The sequence below is a fragment of the Tamandua tetradactyla genome, chromosome 2 (assembly GCF_023851605.1).
Source record: "Tamandua tetradactyla isolate mTamTet1 chromosome 2, mTamTet1.pri, whole genome shotgun sequence".
NCBI lineage: Eukaryota > Metazoa > Chordata > Mammalia > Pilosa > Myrmecophagidae > Tamandua > Tamandua tetradactyla.
Genome location: NC_135328.1, coordinates 33,044,428 through 33,061,918, shown reverse-complemented (window position 1 = coordinate 33,061,918; position 17,491 = coordinate 33,044,428). Strand labels below are relative to the sequence as shown.

The following is a 17,491-nucleotide window of genomic DNA, read 5'->3' as shown; positions in this document are numbered from 1 at the left end:
ATGAAGTTCTCTTGCCCTGTGATCAGAGCTGCTGCCCTTACTTCCTCCTTGCTTTTGGCATGAAACACTCCATACATGCAGCAGCCTCCCTGTTGGAGCTGGGAATGACCCCTTCAGACAGGCGGTTCCAGGACCAAGACTTCTGCTCACGTGAGAATCCAGGGGTTTCTCTAGTTGCATGAATGAATGGGGTTTCATGTCCTTGCCACAGACCCAGTCAACTCATTCCCTTTTTCATTAGTATCAGGGATAAGTATGTCTCTATTCAAATGTGTTTCCCTTGTTCTATCACTGACAACTTGGCCACTGATTATATTTCCTCTTTGCTTTGGCTGCCAGGAAGCTCAAAGCCATGTTACAAGTTTACTCACTGCAACCGCCTTGGCTTAGATTTCTGGGACAGTTATCTTCCCTCTTGTCTGCAGAATTTCTCAAGCTCCAATGGTCTGGTTAATGGGGGTAGCAAAGAGGCAGTCTGAATTAAGGAGGAACTGGGAGCCAGAAGCCCTGACTTCTACTTTTTGTGTCTCTTACCAGCTAAATGACCTTGGGGATAACTTTCGCTCTCTGAAGCCCACTTTCCCCATCTGTAAACTGAAGATAAAAGTTCCTGTTTGCCAAGAAACCAACTGAGATAATGCATGTAAAAGTGCTCTGTAACCTGCCAAGTGTCTTACCTGTGTGATGGACTCAGGGTCACTGTCTTTGGAGAAGCTGAGCCTGGGATGAGAATGAACAAACAATGTATTGTGACTAGGAATAGAGGCATCGGGTTTAGGTTGTGCCTAGCCTCCGAGGACGCCATCTCTGGTCTTCACAGGTTTTTTTGCCTCTTTAGGTTATTAGCCCCCCTGCCCAGAGTAGAGGCCCGAGGAACACAGGGGCAAGCCATGCCACTCCTGGCCTCTTTTGGCAGGGGCTGTTTGTCCGGTTGCACAGCCCCTCCTGGGGTGAGGAAAAGCCCAGAGAACGGGCCGAGCATGTTGACGTCTTCCCCTGCCTGCAGGGATGTGTGCAGTCCTGAGATTATTAACTAGAGCAAACAGAGAAAGCAAACTCTGTTAAGGGACACCTGGACTTTGAGCTGCTCTTTAAAAAATTAACCCCAGGCTATGAGGATGTGAGGTCGGCAGGGGCCAGGGGCTGCTAACCTCTCTTTCCTGGTTGGCTGCTGGGGTGGGAGGAGGGAGGCCCTGGGTCTCCAGCATCCTGCCTTCCTAGGATACTCAGGAGCCCAAGAGTCAACAAGAATTGGCCAAGTTCTGGAGCCAAAAGTGCCCCCAGGGGTGGGGGTGGGGGAGGGGGAGATGTTCCAGGCAGAGGCAACAGCGACTGCAGAGGCTCGGGTGGAGTGAGGCTGGGGAGGTGGCCGCGGGCCAGCAGGTGGGAATGTGGTTCAGACCAACACACACACAGCTCCTCATCCCGAGTGCAAGAGGCATGCACACAGGTTTTCAGAAGTGAGTGGCAGGCCAGATACGTAATTCAGACAGCTCACCCAGGAGGCAGGGGAAGCAGGGGTCTCACGAAAGAAACTTTCAAGAGGTTTTCCAGGAAGGAGGGGGGCCTGGCTCTAAAACCTGGTGAGTGGTCTGGCAAGGACATCACAGACATTGGTGGGGCTCAGACCAGAGGGTCTGATGAAGGTCTGGGTCTTCTCTGCCCGCGGACATGGGAATGGCAGTGACCTTCCTTTCCCACAAGGAGTTATCCTGCTGCGGGCCTCGCCAAAGATGCACGACTCTGCCCAGTTCCCTGGGACTTGAGGCCACAGCTTGTCCGTTCAGGGGCTCCCCATGGCAAAGCTGGGGTGGGCAGCGCCCAAGACTCCATGACTAGCAGCTAACTGTTGCCCAGCTATTACTAGGCTTTGTTTTTCATTCCCCGCCCCTGCCCCAAAGAGCTAAGTCATTCAGAAACCTGAATCTTGCCGACTTGCTGGGTGCCCGCGGAGCAGGCCTTTCCCTCCCGGGCCTCAGTTTCCTCCTGTAGACCTCCAAACGAGAGTACTAATAACTTGCATGACAGGATGAAAAAAGAATCAAACGAGGGACGTTTGTGACAGTGATCCCCAACCGTGCATGCCTGAGGGACCACTGTCCTCACAGGCCCTTGGCACAGGAGATGAGGGGCACCAGCTAAGGGCTCCATACACAGTACAGGAGTTCCTCTGTATCTTTCATGGAACCTGAGAAGGAGTGGGGCCTTGTACCCACCAGGGGGCAGCAGAGAACTTCCAGAAAGTTTGTCAGCTTTCTCCTTAAGCTTTGGGGAGCAGGAGGCCTAGAAGTTGATGTTGCACAGCCAGAACCAGGGCTGGAACCAGCCTTCCTGACCCCGAGGCAGCGTAAAATCCCCTGGTAAGTGCAAAACATGCAGCTTTTAACCTGCTCTACTTTAAGTGTGACTCTGTGCTGGTTTCAAACTGTTGTGTACCCCAGAAAGTCATGTTCTTTAATCTTGATTCAATATTGTTAGGTGGGATCTTTTTTATTAAGTTGTTTCCATGGAGATGTGACCCATCCAATTGTGGGTGGGACCTTTTGATTAGGTGGTTTCCATAGAGATGTGACTCTGCTCATTCAAGGTGGGTCTTAATCCGCCTACTGGAGTCCTTTAAAAGGGAACCATTTTGGAAAAACCTTCAGAGCCAGCAGAGATGTTTGGAGATGCAGAAGGAAAATGCCTCGTGGCACTCTTTGAAACCAGAAGCCAAAAGACCAGCAGATGACAGTCCCATGCCTTTCCAGATCAGCCTTTCTTGAGTCAAGATGTTTTTTCCTGGATGCCTTAGTTTGGACATTTTTATAGCCTTAGAACTGTAAACTTGTAACTTAATAAATTCCTTTATAAAAGCCTACCCATTTCTAGTATATTGCATTTCTGTCAGCATTAACAAACTAAAACAAGCTCTTTTAAAAAGTAGTTCCCAGTGTGTGTGGAGGAGGGGGAGTGAGGGGGGCTTCTCCTGGCCAGCCAGAATTGTGACCTGCAGCTATAGACCACAAAGGCTGCTGTCACCCAGATAATTCTTTATTATCTTCCTACTATGGCCCTATGCTGAACCAGTCTTAGTGAAGCCCCCCACTAAGGTACCATCACCTTACTATGATGTTCGCCCAATCTTGCAGGTAGGAAAACTGAAGCAGAGAAATCAGGTGATTAGGACTGGGGGTCACCCAGCCAGTGAGCAGCGATCCAAACCTAAAGAAGTCTCCCAGACATCAAAGTCACCCTGCTGACCTCTTAGAACCTGTCCCCTGTGAGCACAGGTCCTTGGGCCATGTTCTTTCAGATGCCTAGAGCAGGGGATGAGCTGTTCCCCAGCACTGGATTCTCTGCAGCTGGAAAGAGGCTCCTGTGAGCCTGGATCTCCTTCCCCTGGCTGAAAGCAAGCTCCGTGTCTGGCCCCGTCAAATCCTGACCCTTAGCATTTGGGTTCCCCCTCAGGGCCCTGCACTGTACCACACACATAATTGGTGCTCTGGTAACATGTGCCAATTGACTTGGAACTGTGAGAAGAAATTTAGGTCAGACCCCAAGAAGGAGCACCCAGTAGCTGAGGGAGATTAAAATCACCTGCCAGAAGAAATAAATAATGATCAATGAATGAGTGAACAAATGAATGAATAACTGGGACACTCAATGGCACAAGTTAAAGCAAAGATCCTATGCTGTCAGCTGCCTTTACCTTGAGTCACCGATTTTGGATATGTTTAGGGTGGCTGGGAGGATTCTCAAGGCTTCGTCCAGCATGGCATGACGGTTAAGAGGCTGGGCTCTGCACCAGGAAGAACTGGGTTCGAGTCAAGATGGCAACCCCCTCCTGACTGTTTGAGCTTAGCCTAGCAAATTCTTTCTGAGTCTCAGTTTCTTCATGTGTTAGACAGGGTTCGTAGGAGTCCATGGGGGGTTAGGAGAATTAAATGATGTTCTTGACCCTCAGAGAGAGTTTAGCAAATTATAAATGTTATTCTGGGCTGATAGTTACCTTAGACTTTGCCAAATCAGGTTCCTGATCAAAGGAGCAGGTGGCTTAGCCAGGCAAGGCAGCTCAGCATGTAAGATGCTCTGGAGCTCATTGTCCTTGAGTCATGGCCACTCTAAGGACAGATCTGGTGACCCAGGGTCTTGTTTCCTTCACAGTCCTGAGGAAAGGCCTCCTAAAGGAGCAAACTTCCAAAGGCCTTGCTTGAATCAAGGAAGGGGGCGCAGGAATTTCCCTGCTCACTGCAAGCTGATCTTATCTGTCCATTAAAGCAGGAACTTCCAAGGGCCTGCCCTGACTTCTGCCTGGCCAAGTGGATATTACCCAATGTCCTTGGAAAGAATTAAATAGCTTTTTTTCTGAAACCACAAGGCAAGCTGGACTCTTTGGAAAGTCCCACTGGCCTTGCTTCAATGAAGACAAATGCAATTCTCTCAATCAGACGGTCCTGGAAGGGATGTGGGAGCTTTTTCTTGGCTCTTCCTCTGGAATGCGAGAGTTCTGAATGGCCGTGTCTCTCCATGGAAGGATCTGCGGTAGGAGGATCATCTTGTAAGAAGGAGCCAGCAGAAGGAGAGGTCAACAAGTTCATGACTCTGTATCAAGAGTCCAGATACTGACACAATTCATCTCCTGCAAGCACAGGAATGGTTAGATGTTTGTGCTGACAGCACCCATTAGTGGTAATAATCACAATAGCAACTAGCCTTTATTTAGCTCTGACCAAATGGCCAGGCTGAGTTCTAAACAGTTCATACGGATTTACTCATTTCATTTCATCTCCACATCATCTCTTATGAGCTCCTGTTACTCCTCATAAGGTAGACCAATCCCATCCCACTTTTCAGAGGAGGAAACTGAGGTTCAGAGAGGTTAAGTAACATACTCTGAGTCCCAAAGCTGGTAAATGGGACAGCTTGTCATGGGGTGTTTAGACTGAGGCTGAAGGTTGGGTTTGGCCAAGACAGAGCTGAGCTGGACACCACCCAGATCTCCTGCCTCCCCACCCAGTGCCCTGCCCACCACACAAAGACTAGGTTTCAGGATCCACTTCTAATTCTCTTGCTCTGGCTCAGGCTACAAGAGGAGTCCTGCTTCATTGAGCAGTATATAAAAAATTCCTTTGTCCCTGGGAGTGGTGAATTTCCTGAAGGATACAGGAAAAGGGGAAGGAAGAGCTTGGTAAGTTCCTTCCTCTGTCTCATCAAAGGGGCTCTGTGCAGTCTGGCCATGCCGGATTGGGCCGGACTTCTCCGGGGAGGCAGCCCATCCCCTGACCCTGGCTCAGCATTTCTTGCATTAGATGGCAACCACTCCTCTCTCTGGCCCTACTCTGAGGTCCCATTGGGTAGCACTTGGCATGTGGCTGACACACTCAGCAGCCAGAGCACCTGGATCTAAATCCCTCTGCTGCCACCTACTGGCTGCTGACCTTCGGCAAGTTCCTGAACCTCTTCTTGCCTTGGTTTCCTCACTATAAAATGGGAGTAAAAGAATACCACCTACTTTACAGAGTTGTTGTGAAAATGAATGAATAAATCCATGGCAAGTGCTAGGAACAGCTTCCGGCACCAAATAAATTTGCTAAGTGTTTTCATTCCATTGCATAGTAATTCTCACTTTGCTTGTCCTTTTTCCCCACTTGGCTGGGAGCTCCTTGAGAAAAGGGCAGTGGCTCAGAATTGGGCCAGTGCCTTTATGCCTAGCAGAGCATGAAATGGGTGATAAATTATTGTGAGACTGCAGGACCAGAGCCACAAACTGAATGAAGGCTCTCGAGGAAGACGCCTCTGCCTTTCCTAGGTCTCCCTTGCTGGCTGGGAGTGTAGCTGCCAGCTGTGGCTGAGGAACTTGTCCTGCTCACATGGTAGGTCTGCGGCAGAGCCAGGCTTAAAACCCAGGCCTCCTGACTCACTCCAACCGTCATCCCCAACCACAGCACCACACCTGCCCTCAACTGCTTCTGGACTTGACCTTTGATTCACAGCAAGATCACCTCTGCTGCCCCCTGCCACCCACCAGGTCTGTTTACCTAAAATAAAGGAAGAGAGTCTTCGGAAGCTCAAAAAGGAAAGAGAAAAGGGAAAAAATGTCATCTAAGAGGAATCAAAATACCCTTTGAAGGGGCTGAAGTCAACCTGTTGTCCATGAAACTGGGTAAGTATGAATTGGGGGCAAAGGGAAGAAAGACCCTGAGCAAGAAAGAGCAGGACACCTCTTAGATGCTGACGGAGGGCTGGTGCGGCTGGAGCAGGGAAAGGCGAGCATGTGGTGTGCTCAAGAGGGTTTTCACAGCCTCTCCCAGAGTCTGCCTGGGGTGGTCCCTGGAGGAAACCGCACAGGCTTTTAAACACACGTCTCCACAGGCGTGTTCTTCCTGGAGCTTCTGCTGTCCCAGGGCAATGCTGTGAGCCATGACTCCCGGTTCAGCATTCTCCAAGAGCTGAAGTCCCCAAGGATCTGGGGAATTCAACCAGAGGTCCAGACATCCAGGTCACTTTCTTCTTCAGAGAGCGCTGCCAGCATTCTGGAAACTCACGGATGATCTTCCAAGTTCGGGGACTCCTTCTGGAGGGTAGATTTCCGGAGAACCACCCCTGCAAAAAAAATTCCAGAGAATCCCTCCCAAATTCTACACCATTTTAAAATTTTCCAAGAGATCTTCCAAGGATTTGTAATTCTTCAAGATTCCGAAGGGCTGCCCGTCAACCCTAAAATTCTGACGCACCAGAGACCCTCCTCCTCTCTGAAGTTTGACAGTCTGGAGAACTCCTACCATGTTTCAGAGGTCCAGAAACTAGCCCCCAAGTTTCAGCAGTCTAACAGAAGGTCTGTAGCTTTCAAGGCTCCGAGCTACAATCTTTGAGGTTTCAGTAATGGCTATTAGTTTCTGCGAGTCCTAGGGAACACATGGAGCCAACTGGCAGCTCTGGAGTGAGAATGCTGACTGAGGGTCCACTCGCAGTTAGGAAGTGGGGGCGGTGGAAGCCAGTCCCCTTGGGAGCACTGTCTATGGAAAAGGAAGTGGGGCGTTTGCTGAGGTGGAGCCTGAGCTGGAACTAAGAAACTGGAAAATCAAGGCTGACTCCAGCAGGGAAGGAACTGTCCAAACACGAAGCAGCAGCGGCCGGCCATGGTCCCCCTGGGTGGTCCCCATTCATCTTCCCTCCACAACTAAGGAAAGCTCCCACGCTTAGTGCCAGGGCCCTCTCCTGCCTGAGGCTGAAGACCTCCCAGCGAGGAGGGTCAAAACACAGGGAGAGAGATAAGGACCGGGGTTCTGGGGGTGGGAAGGAGCCCAAGCATAAACTTGCCAAACCACCTGATGTGGCATTAAAATTACCAAGATGAGACAAATGTTGACTTTATGACATTAATAAGGCTGGTCTTCTCATTTTCTTCAGGTTGTCACACCAATACCTCCAGGAGTCCTTTCCTGACACCACCCCCTCCCCTCCAATTTAGAATTGTACCCCTATCCTGGCAGAGAGCAATCCCTACTATATCTTCCTCCACCAGCACCACCTGGCATCTCACTTACTTTGTCCATTTTATTATTTATTGTCCGTGTTTCAAATTTTTATGCTTTCTTCGATGCTGGCCCATAGTAGGTTCCTGATATATATATGCTGAATGAATGGATAATTTTTTGCACCCAGATTGTCAATTCTGTCAAATGGTCACGTTGGTTAAAAGTTGCTTCTTGAAGTTAAATCATCTGCTACAGGTGAAGCCTCATGCTACATTCTTTCTATATATTTGGGGATTTAATTCCCACAACAGCCCATGAAGGGGCTGTTCTTATTACGCCTATTCTGCAGATGGTCTCAGGCTCAGAGCAGTTAAGTCATTCGCCAAGGATCACTCAGGGATAAGTGACGAAGATGGGTTTACACTCACGTGACGTAGTCTGTGTGTTTAGCCACAGCCCGCTCCACCTGGTCTGGCCTTCTGTGGTGTCTGGCTATTGCCCCCCATCCCTGGGCTCTGCTTCACAGTGGCTCTCTCTGTCCCATGTTGAAACCCTGAGCATCCACTCATGAGGCTTGCCTCTCACTACCTGGCTGCTGGTGGATCTAACCTGGGCTGACTCGCTTGCCCCAGCTTTGGGGACTGACCCTGCATGGACTCAGTAGTCAGAGGCCCTAAAGTAGGGGAGGCCCAGAGAGGGCCAGTAGCCTCCCTCAAGTCACACAGCACACTTGGTGCAGAGCTGAAGGTCCTCAATCCCCCAGGGAGAAGGGGTACAACGAGGGAACTTCCCAGGGGCTACTTTCCAGAAAGTGGGGTAGAAGAGCACTAAGTCTTTTCTTGCATGGGTATGCAGTGTATGTGTGTGGGGGGAGATGTCAGGGGCAGGTCCTGATTTCCTCAGGCCAGGCCTGCAGGCAAGTCTGAGAAGCTCTTCTAGATGATGGCTGTGACCTCCCTCCAGCACCCCCAGGTTTCCGGCTGCATCCTGTCCTGTCCTTTGACCTTGGCCTGCTGCACCCCCATTGTTCCCGAAGCCTGTGGCTGAGGCCAGCCCTGCTTGGGGCCCGGGCAAGCCCAGGGACCAAACCTCAAGGGATGCCTAACCTTAGGCCTGACTCAGGTACTCCTGGCTAAGGGGTCTCCTTTCCTTTTGGCAGGGGTCACTTTCCTGGGCTCCTCTACTCCCAGCCACCCTCTCTCATGGTAAGTCCACCTCCTGCAAGTGGCCAACGTAATCTAAATACTCATCTAGCCTGGTGACTCCCCAAACTGTTTCTGTCTCCTCTACCTATGGACAAGCTCGAACTCCAGGCCTCTGCTCCTGACCCCATCTCCCCAACAGGGAGTAGGGTTGTAATTGTCTGTCTGTCTGTCCCCCCACCAGTCCACGAGCTCCCTGAGTAAAGTCTCCTTGTTCCTTGTTGGTCCTGTTTGCCACCTAAAACTTGGTTTGCAGTTGTTGCTAGTGGGAGAGAAGGAAGGGAGGGAGGGAGGGAGGGTCCACATGGGTCTCCTATGAACAGGAGTTAGGCTGACCACATAGCTTTTCCTGTAATGAGTCCCTCCGTCTCCCACCCTCAATTGCTCAGGTTGTGTTTGGACTCAGGGCACCCACCAGGTACTGAGGCCAGAAATCATTAGAACTCAGTGGGTTGGAGAGCCATGTCCCTCATTTAATTAACCAAAAGGCAGAAAGTGGTCTGGGGGGTGGGGGCGGTTAAACCCAGGGCAGGTCTGGGGCATTGGAAGCCAGGCACTGAGTCCCACCAGGACACACACAGGTGGCAGAGTGAGTTTCTCAAGCCACCACCTGCTGCAGCGCAAGGCTAAACCAGATCCCCTCATGCCTCCTCGAAGGAGATGCTGCCACCGTGTCCCTCCATGCCTGCCCAGCAGTGCGTAGTAGCTGCTCAATTAAAATTCATATATTACATGGGAGGAGACAGGAACCTGGGACATTCCAAATCAGAAGGGGACACGCACCTCTGCTAAAAGCCCTTCTTACTCCTCAGACTGCCCCCTAAGAAGCCCTCCTTTCTCAGAGCTCCCTGCCCCCCTGCCCTGTAGAGAAGGAACTGAATGCTCTGGAGAAAAGGACCAAGCAGACTTGGAGCTGTTTCTCTTTATTCACATATTTCACCACCCGCGCCCAGTTTTTTCCTGAATCCAGGCTCATTTCCTGTGGTCTCGAGAGCACCATTCCTTTGACCCCCACCAGCCCTTACTGCAGCCCTGGGACCTGTACTCTGCCCAGCCCAGCTGCCACTCCCACTGCACTGGTGGGGAGATGGAAGCCCCAGGGGGTGCAAAGTCATGGCCCAAGGCCACCCAGCAGTCTCCTTGGTTTCCACTTTGCCCTCAGCAGGGAGGAAGGATTCGGCTGGGGCTCCATGCGCCCTTGCTGGGGGGTGGCTGGCTCCGGCCGCATCGCAGGGAGCTGCCAATCTGGTTTCGGAGGGCCTCCAGTCTGCGGGCTTGCCACCCCAGGCCCCTCTAAGAAGCACGGTAACACTAGAGGCCGGTGCTCCCCATCCAGGCCCATCCTAGTCCCAACATCCTCTGAAACCTCAGGTGGGACCCACTACACACACATGCACACACACACATACACACACACACAAACACACCATGGGCCCCAGGAGACATGTGGACATGCAAGTGGCCCCAGAAAGAGAATTCTGAGATTGGGAACTAGAAAAGATCTTAGAAATCACCTCTGAACATCCACCCCATTTCAGAGTTGGGAAGACTGAGGCCTGGAGAGGGTGGGTCAAAGAATAAAAGTGGCCCCTCCCTCTCTCCCTTCTCACCTCTCAGCACAGGTGATATGCTCAGGGGCAGGGGGGGTGCAGAGGGTACCACCTCCTTCTCAGTCAGCATCTCCACCAGGACCTGGGTCTGAGCCCTGTCGCTGTGACTCCTAGGCCAGTGAGTTGGGGACAGGGATGTGACCCTCCAAGTTCCCCAGGCTGCCTCCTCCTCACCCCCCAGTGCCCAAGAGCCAGGCCCACCTCTCTCTTGGGCATTTAGCAGAGGCAGGACTGCTTGGAGGTGCCCAGGGTGGGTGCCGGGCAGACAGGGGCATGCTGGGTGGGGCCTCAGGGTCAAACACCTGCAGGAGAGACCAGAGCCCACACTGGGTGACCACAGTCCTGCCTCCCTGTGCCCCATTTCCTGGTGCTGGCCATAGCACCTCACCCCTACCACTCTCACCCCTCAGGGTGCCAAGAGCATCAGGTGGGCATAAGGGGGCAGGGTCTTGGTCAATTCTGGGGGAGGCACCAGGTTACCCCTGTAACATCCTTTCCTGAGACTGGAGGGCCCCTGAGGGCAGGCTTCCCAACTGGTTAATCTCTGAACCTTCAGCACCAAGAACAGGGGAGGGCTTAAAGCAAGATGCTTAGGGGAGAGTTAGTGAATGAGATAGGTTAAATGTGTAAGAGAATGAATAAGTGAATGAGCAAATGAGAGTGGAATCTCTGGAGCTTCTGGAGCCTCCTGGCTCACCAACCCCCAAGATCAAGCTCTCCAGTGCTCCCAGCCTTCCCTCACTCCTTCTCTGGCCTTTCCTACCTGGGGCAGGTGGAGCTTCCTCCAAGGGCAGGCCCAGTGGGCCAGAGGAGCTCGGCACAGGGGACAGATGTGGCAGCAGGCGCAGGAGCAAAGGGGTGGCTGTGCCTGCAAGAGGATGCATCAGAGGCTCCTGTGATGTCCTTGCTCCTTGCTCCTCCCCCCTCCCAGATGGACAGTGACACACATAGCAGTGGGGAGATGGCACCATCAAGAAGGGACATGGTGGGGCTGGGCCTGGATCCAGCTGGTGACGACAGCAGGCAGAGAGAAGGCACCTGGAAAGAATAGGGGATTTGTGCCTACAGCCCCCAAACTCCACCCCCTGAGGCTGGACCCCAAATTCCCCTTTATTTAACAAACACTTAGAGAACACCTACTAGGGCCTGATCACCAGACTCTATGTTTTACATATAAATTCATTTAATCCAGTCTTTAGAACAACCCTACAAGTACATGACATCCATGTGTGTGAGTCTCCCTGGCAACATGGGACATGACTCTTAGGGATGAGTCTGGCCCTGGCACCGTGGAATCCTCAATGCCTTCCTGACCAAAAGGGGAAAAAGAAATGTAACAAAATAAGGTATCAGTGAATAAGAGAGTTCAAATGGAGTTGCGAGGTTAATTCTGGGGACTGCTCTTATGTAAGCTTCAGCTAGATATTGCTAATGGCCATGGTTTGTCAAACCCCAACCAAAACCATTCCTGTTACCCCTACAGAACACCTAGGGCTCTATCTGAGATCCTCAAAACTTTCACGGCCTAAGATGACTTTCCAGAAAACAACAGCCTCCAAATGGGTTCCTAGGCTAGATAAGCTCTGAAACCCAGAAGGGCCAGCCTCTCCAGAACGTCAACTAGTTCCATCCCCCTATCCCATATTATCAACAGCCCTTTACAACATAAAGAAGTTAGAATGGGCATAGCCCAAATACCCCCTACAGACTGGGAGAAGGGTCAAAGGAGAAGGTGGAGTTATACAGAGAAGGAAGGATGTAACAAATGAGTATGACTGCTGAATCATTATATTGATACTTCTTTTAGTCTCCAGTGTCTTGGAGCAGCTAGAAGGAAAAACCTAAAATGGTGAAACAATAACCCTTATCAAACTCTGAAATCTGTTCTACAACTATCTGTTCCAATGTACTTTGAAATTTATTGCTTTTTTTTGTATACATGTCATATTTCACAATAAAAAATGTTTAAAACAACAACAACAACATAAGACAACCCCACAAGGTCGGCACTATTATGACCCCATTTTACAGAAGAGGAGACTGGGGCGGTGACTTGCTCAGGGTTACACAGCTAGCAGGCAGCAGAGATGGAGTTTGAACCCAGGTAATCTGGTTCCAGAGGAAAGACACTCAACCACTGCACTTTCCTGTCTGCCCTCTGTCCCAAGGCCTGTCCCCAGGCTGGCGGCTCACCTCTCCAGCTCACGGACCTGCTTGGCCAGGACACGCTGCTCCTTCTGGGCCAGGTTCCGGCTGCTCTGCAGCTGGCTCTTTTCTTTCCTGGAGAGGAGCAGGCCCCAAGGAGGGTGAAAAGAGGCTTGTGGGGGATCTAGTTAGTCCCTCCTTGCTGCAGCAAAGTACCAGCGGCAGGAGGTAGCTGGGGGACAGATGGGGAGCTGGGACCAGGAAGAGAAGGCATGGGCACAGAGCCCCCCATGCAGAAGGCTGCTCCCCACCTGAGCCTCTCATTCTCCAGCATGAACTCCTGCAGCATCCCGTAGAGGTTCCGCTGGGCCCAGGCCACCTGGGCACCACTGAGCCCTGATGCTACAAGGAAAGGGCAGGTAGCTGGATTTGCTGGGAGCCCCAGACCCTGTCCACACCCAACCTCTGTCCCCAGGGAGTTCATACCCTTGGGGTCCTTTTGGTCCAGCTGGGTCCTCAGGCGACGGTTCTCCTCCTGGAGCTGCAGCATCTCAGTCTCCAAATGCTGGGGCTGTCTCACTCTGGGGCTCTGCGGGACAGTGGTCCAGAGCCTCCATTCAAGGGTGTACAGGCTGTGCACTGCATAAGGGCTTCTGGGTGCGGAGAGTGAGTGGGGACTGAATCCACCCCAATGCTCCCTCTACAGCCTTGCTTCCTGGCCCAAGGCTGCATCTGCCTGGAGGGGATGCCATTTCCTAAGTGCATCAAGGTGCTATATGGCCTTGGCTGAAGGCCTGGAGGGTCACAATATGTGCTGGACCTGCCTCTAAGTCCAACCCTGAACTCGAGTCTGTCTAGACCTTGGCCCAGATTCTGATTTCAAACAAGACTCCACGTCAGATCCCAGGTCAACTCAGACTTAACTGCGACAGCAAGTGAGATCCTGGTTGGACCATGAGTCACACCTCAAATCAGTCCCTAACCGTAGGCCTACTCTAGCAATGGCCAGGATCCTGCCCTCACCCTACCCAACCATGCCCCCATCTCCAGAATTCCAACCCTAGTCTCAACCCTGACCCAGTCCCAGGCTTCAAGCATGATGTCAACTCTGGCTCCAGTTGTGGCCTGATGCCCAGTCACCTCCCCTGTCTGTCCTTGCTGGGTCTCCCTCCATTCACCTTGAGGGCCTGCGGCCGGGTGGTGACCCGCTGAGCTCGACTTGCATATCGCAGGGTACTGAGCGTCTCCGGAAGGCACTGGGCTGAAGGTGACACGCAGGCCACCTGGGGAGCACCCCACACTGAGGGCTCCTCTCTGGGAGCCACTCCCTCAAGACCCAGCCCTCCCTGCCAACCACCTTTGGGTACCATGAGGGTGACCCCATGGCCCCCCAGGGAGTCCGCCAGCAGCTTGGTGAGCTTGCTGTCCCGGAAGGGGATGTGGCTTTGTTTCCGCTGTGGATCCAGAAGCAGGGAGATGCACTGACCTGGGTGGGGAGAGCAAGGCCAGAAAGGTTACACTCCTCACCCACAACCACCCAGCTGGTCTACAGTTCCACTCAGGCCTGTGTGACTCTAAAAAGCCACAGTATTTCTGCATGACCTCTTTTTGCATCACCAGACTGGGGCTCTGCAAGAGCAGACACGGCCCTGTCCAATGCAAAGGGCCTGGCACTAGGCAGGGGCTTGGGAAATGGCTAGCATGTGGACCGAATGAAGAATTCCCTGAGCATCCCCCAGGTGAGCCACAGAGGAATGCCCAGGCCCCAGCCCTGAAGGATCTCAAGGTCCAACAACCTGCAGGAGGGAGGGAGGGAGGGAGGGAGACTCCCCACCCCTCACAGGGCCTCAGTTTCCTCAGATTCACAAAGAACAAGTTGAATGTCTCTGGGGGCTCTCCATACAGTTGAGTGATTCTACCTCCCACATTAGAATATAACTTGAGCGTCCCTTATTGATTCACAAACAAAGCTCTAAGAGGGGAGGCACAGAGGGGCAGCAGCCGGTCTGGGGCCAGCATGGGACCCCTGAGTTCTGGATCACAGCTCTTTAATCCCTCCTATGCACCCTAACTTTTCTGGTTTCTCCCACTGTGGACGGCTACAGGTCAGGGGTAGAGGAGGGGCTCAGGAAACTAGGTCAGCTGGTCCCCAGGTCTCACCCAGGGCCAGCAGGCTGCGGTTGATGCTGTTGGCCTCAAGCATCAGCTCCCCACAGGATCCTGTGGCTGCCACCTTCTCACTGCCTGCCAGGTCCACAAAGCACAGCTTCCCACCAGCAGGAAGCTCCCTGGGATCCAGGGGAGGCATCCGCTGGGGGGAGAGAATCAGGGCCTGGTGAGGACTTGCGAGGGGTGGTCCTCATCACAGTCACACGATCACAAAGCCAAGGGATTCCACCATTACCTCATGTGCATACATTTCAAGAGGGTTTCAAGATTCGCAGCCCAACCCTTGCTGGGTGACCCTGGGCCAGCTCCTTCCCAAAGCTGGGGCACTCACAGTTTGGTGGGTGATGTAGAGTGTGAGCAGGGCATGGCTGCGGCTGGAGGCCCGGTTTAGGGTGTGAGTGGAGCTCCTTCGACGGCTAAGACCTGGAGGAGAAGAACATCAGGACCTTGACCTGGTAGGAAGAGCAGGTAGTCACCAGTGAAGACAAAGGAACAAAGGCATCCTTGCAGAGGGACCAACCTGTGCAAAGGCACTGAGGCAGGGGAGTGGAGACTGGTTGTGGGAGGGAATGATGGGATCCTGGGTTTGACTAGCACAGAGTGGTGAAATGGGAATGGAGGGAGCGGATCAGAAGAATAAGTCAGGTTCACAATTCATAATTATCTCTGCTATTGCTGTGTGGAGGGAGAGAGAGACTGAGGCAGAGAACAGCCAGGAGGCTGCACAACGCTCAGTGTCCCCAGTGTCTGCCATGGGTAGGTAATGAATGAATGAATGAGGCCGGCAATGGGGGCCAGGGAAGGTCTGGAGTAGGGGGGAGGCACAGTGTGCTACACAGAAGAAATCAGGTAGGAAAGGGAGAATATCAAGGTGGAAAGATCCCTCTGGGTGAACAAGAATGAGGCCAACTGAGGCAGAGGCCCAGGGCTGGAGAGCAGGGGTGGGCCAGAAGGAGTTTGGAAGGCAGAGTCAGCTCCCTGGGCCATCTCTATGAATTGTTGGTCCGCTGACCTCTGTTCCCACAACAGCCACCTCTGAATCCACAGCTGCAGTCCGGGGCCCCCAGTACACACTCATGAAGGCTTAAGGAATGGACCCCCCTCCCCACCCCCCCAAAGCTCTCCTCACCCATTTGCAGAAGTTCCATCAGGGATTCTAAATTCCCAAACTCTACCACCCGCAGCTGCTCCACAAAGAAGCCCCGGGTCTTGTTCCAGCGGACAGGGAGGGGCCGAGGGGGCCCCAGGCTCAGCAAGTCCCGAACCTGGGAGGTGAGAGGGCAGAGAGTGTGCATCCATGTTCCTCCATCCCCACACCTTACTGAACTCCTTACCCCTGCTCCTTGGAAAGAAATACTTCCTTTTCCTTGAAGGCTTTCCTCTCATCTCACTGCCTCTACCTGCTCGTTGTAAATCTCCAGGTAGGAGACGCGGAGGGTGACGGGGGCTTCCAGGTGCTGCGTGCGGTCTAACAGCCAGGCGAAGGTCCTCTGCGTGACTCCAGCCAGGCTGGGGGGTACGGGCACCCCCTCGCCCTGGGGGCCAAAAGAGCTGAGCCTGGGACTGGGTTATCAGCATCATCACAGCCAACAGCTACCCTTGTAGAGGGCCAGGAAATGTGCCAAATTCCCACATCTCAATTTTCACAGTCAGCACTACTCCATTTTACAGGTGAGGAAGCGGAGAGTTAGTAAATAAAGGGGCCAAAGTGAACCCCAGTCCTCTTCGATTCGAAGCTCCAGCTCCACATTGGGCGAGTCCTTAGAGCTTCCAGCCCCCCACCCCCACCCCGCGGGCCGCCGGGTGCCCACGTGCGGTTGGCGCACCTGGGGAGGGGGTCCGGTCAGGGTGTACGTCTTCCCGGAGCCGGTCTGGCCAAAGGTGAAGACGGTGCAGGAGAAGCTGCGGGCGGCAGGGGTGCGGCTGGAGCCGGGCGGCGGCGGGGACCGGGTGGCGGGGCGGGGGGCGGAGGGGGGCGACGCGTCGCTCACTCACCCGCGCAGCGCCAGCTCGCCCAGGCGCCGCACGCCGCACGCCCGGAACACGTCCTCCTGCGTGCGCGCCGCGTCCAGCACCGCGCCGAAGCGGAACGCCACGTCGGGGCCGCCCCCGGGGGGGCTCACCTGGGAGGGAGGGGCGGGCGGGGGCGGGGCACGCTGGGGGCCTTGGCCTGGGCAAAGTTGCTTGGGGGAAGGGACCGACCATCTTTGGGGTGGTTTGGGGTGTATGGGTTCTTACCTGCAAGGTCCGGGGTCCTGAGCAGTGCAGCGCGCTCTGTTCCCCTCGACGTAGCTCGGCCTTGCTCATGGGACGCACCCTGCGGACCCATGGGTGGGCAACGGTCCCTCCTGGTGTCTCCATCTGCCCCTTCCTAGCCCCACTCCCTCCCAAGTAACCTACACCCACCTGAGCACCACCTGGATGGGCGTTTCCGGCCCCTCTGGGCCCTGCTCCACGCTCCGTGCTGGGTCCCTGTGGCAGCAACACGCGTTACCATGCCTGTGCCCTCTATTTCCCTGCTGGCCGTGGCGTGCAGGGCTCCCTGAACCTGCCTAGAGCTCTGCTTACCCGTCAGGGGACCCGCGCTCCTCCATATCCTGCTCCATACACGGAGCTAGTTCCGCCCCAGCCTCGCTTCTCTGTGCCCCCGCCCAATACCCCCTTCCCCATCCACCCCGGACTGGCTGCACATCCCTTACGCCTCCCACTCCCAGCCCCCATCCCAGGCAGCCGTCCATCCGGAAAGGCTCCTGCCCGCCCAGGGCTAGCTAGTTAAAGATTTACCTACCCCCCACATCTTCCGTGGAGGAAGTCTTTCCCAAGCTAGGAGGCCTCTAGTTAGAGAGTTCTAGAGTCTGAAAATCCCTGGGTTTGGAGGGACTCTTGGGACCACCCGGAACAGACT

General features: G+C 53.7%; 1 protein-coding gene across 6 annotated transcripts; it reads right to left on the bottom strand.

The window, feature by feature from the left end:
* Nucleotides 1-6,507: 6,507 nt before the first annotated feature.
* Nucleotides 6,508-17,279, bottom strand: KIF12 (kinesin family member 12). Of its 6 annotated transcripts, none has more exons than XM_077142478.1 (19): nt 17,155-17,279; nt 16,993-17,058; nt 16,825-16,903; nt 16,582-16,709; nt 16,413-16,488; nt 15,987-16,121; nt 15,716-15,851; nt 14,918-15,009; nt 14,578-14,728; nt 13,785-13,903; nt 13,596-13,700; nt 12,904-13,006; nt 12,729-12,819; nt 12,466-12,552; nt 11,220-11,310; nt 11,036-11,140; nt 10,474-10,574; nt 10,213-10,382; nt 9,446-9,936 (listed from the first exon to the last, which is right to left on the bottom strand). In XM_077142478.1, the coding sequence occupies exons 1-19, from the start codon at nt 17,190-17,192 to the stop codon at nt 9,821-9,823; spliced, it is 1,989 nt and encodes a 662-aa protein (XP_076998593.1). In that variant the 5' UTR covers nt 17,193-17,279; the 3' UTR covers nt 9,446-9,820. The 6 variants fall into 6 exon arrangements, with proteins under 6 accessions (XP_076998586.1, XP_076998593.1, XP_076998568.1 ...); XM_077142446.1 differs by having other exon boundaries at nt 9,450-9,955; nt 10,273-10,382; nt 12,904-13,070; nt 13,596-13,678; XM_077142460.1 differs by having other exon boundaries at nt 9,551-9,955; nt 10,273-10,382.
* Between the last annotated feature and the right edge of the window lie 212 nt (nt 17,280-17,491).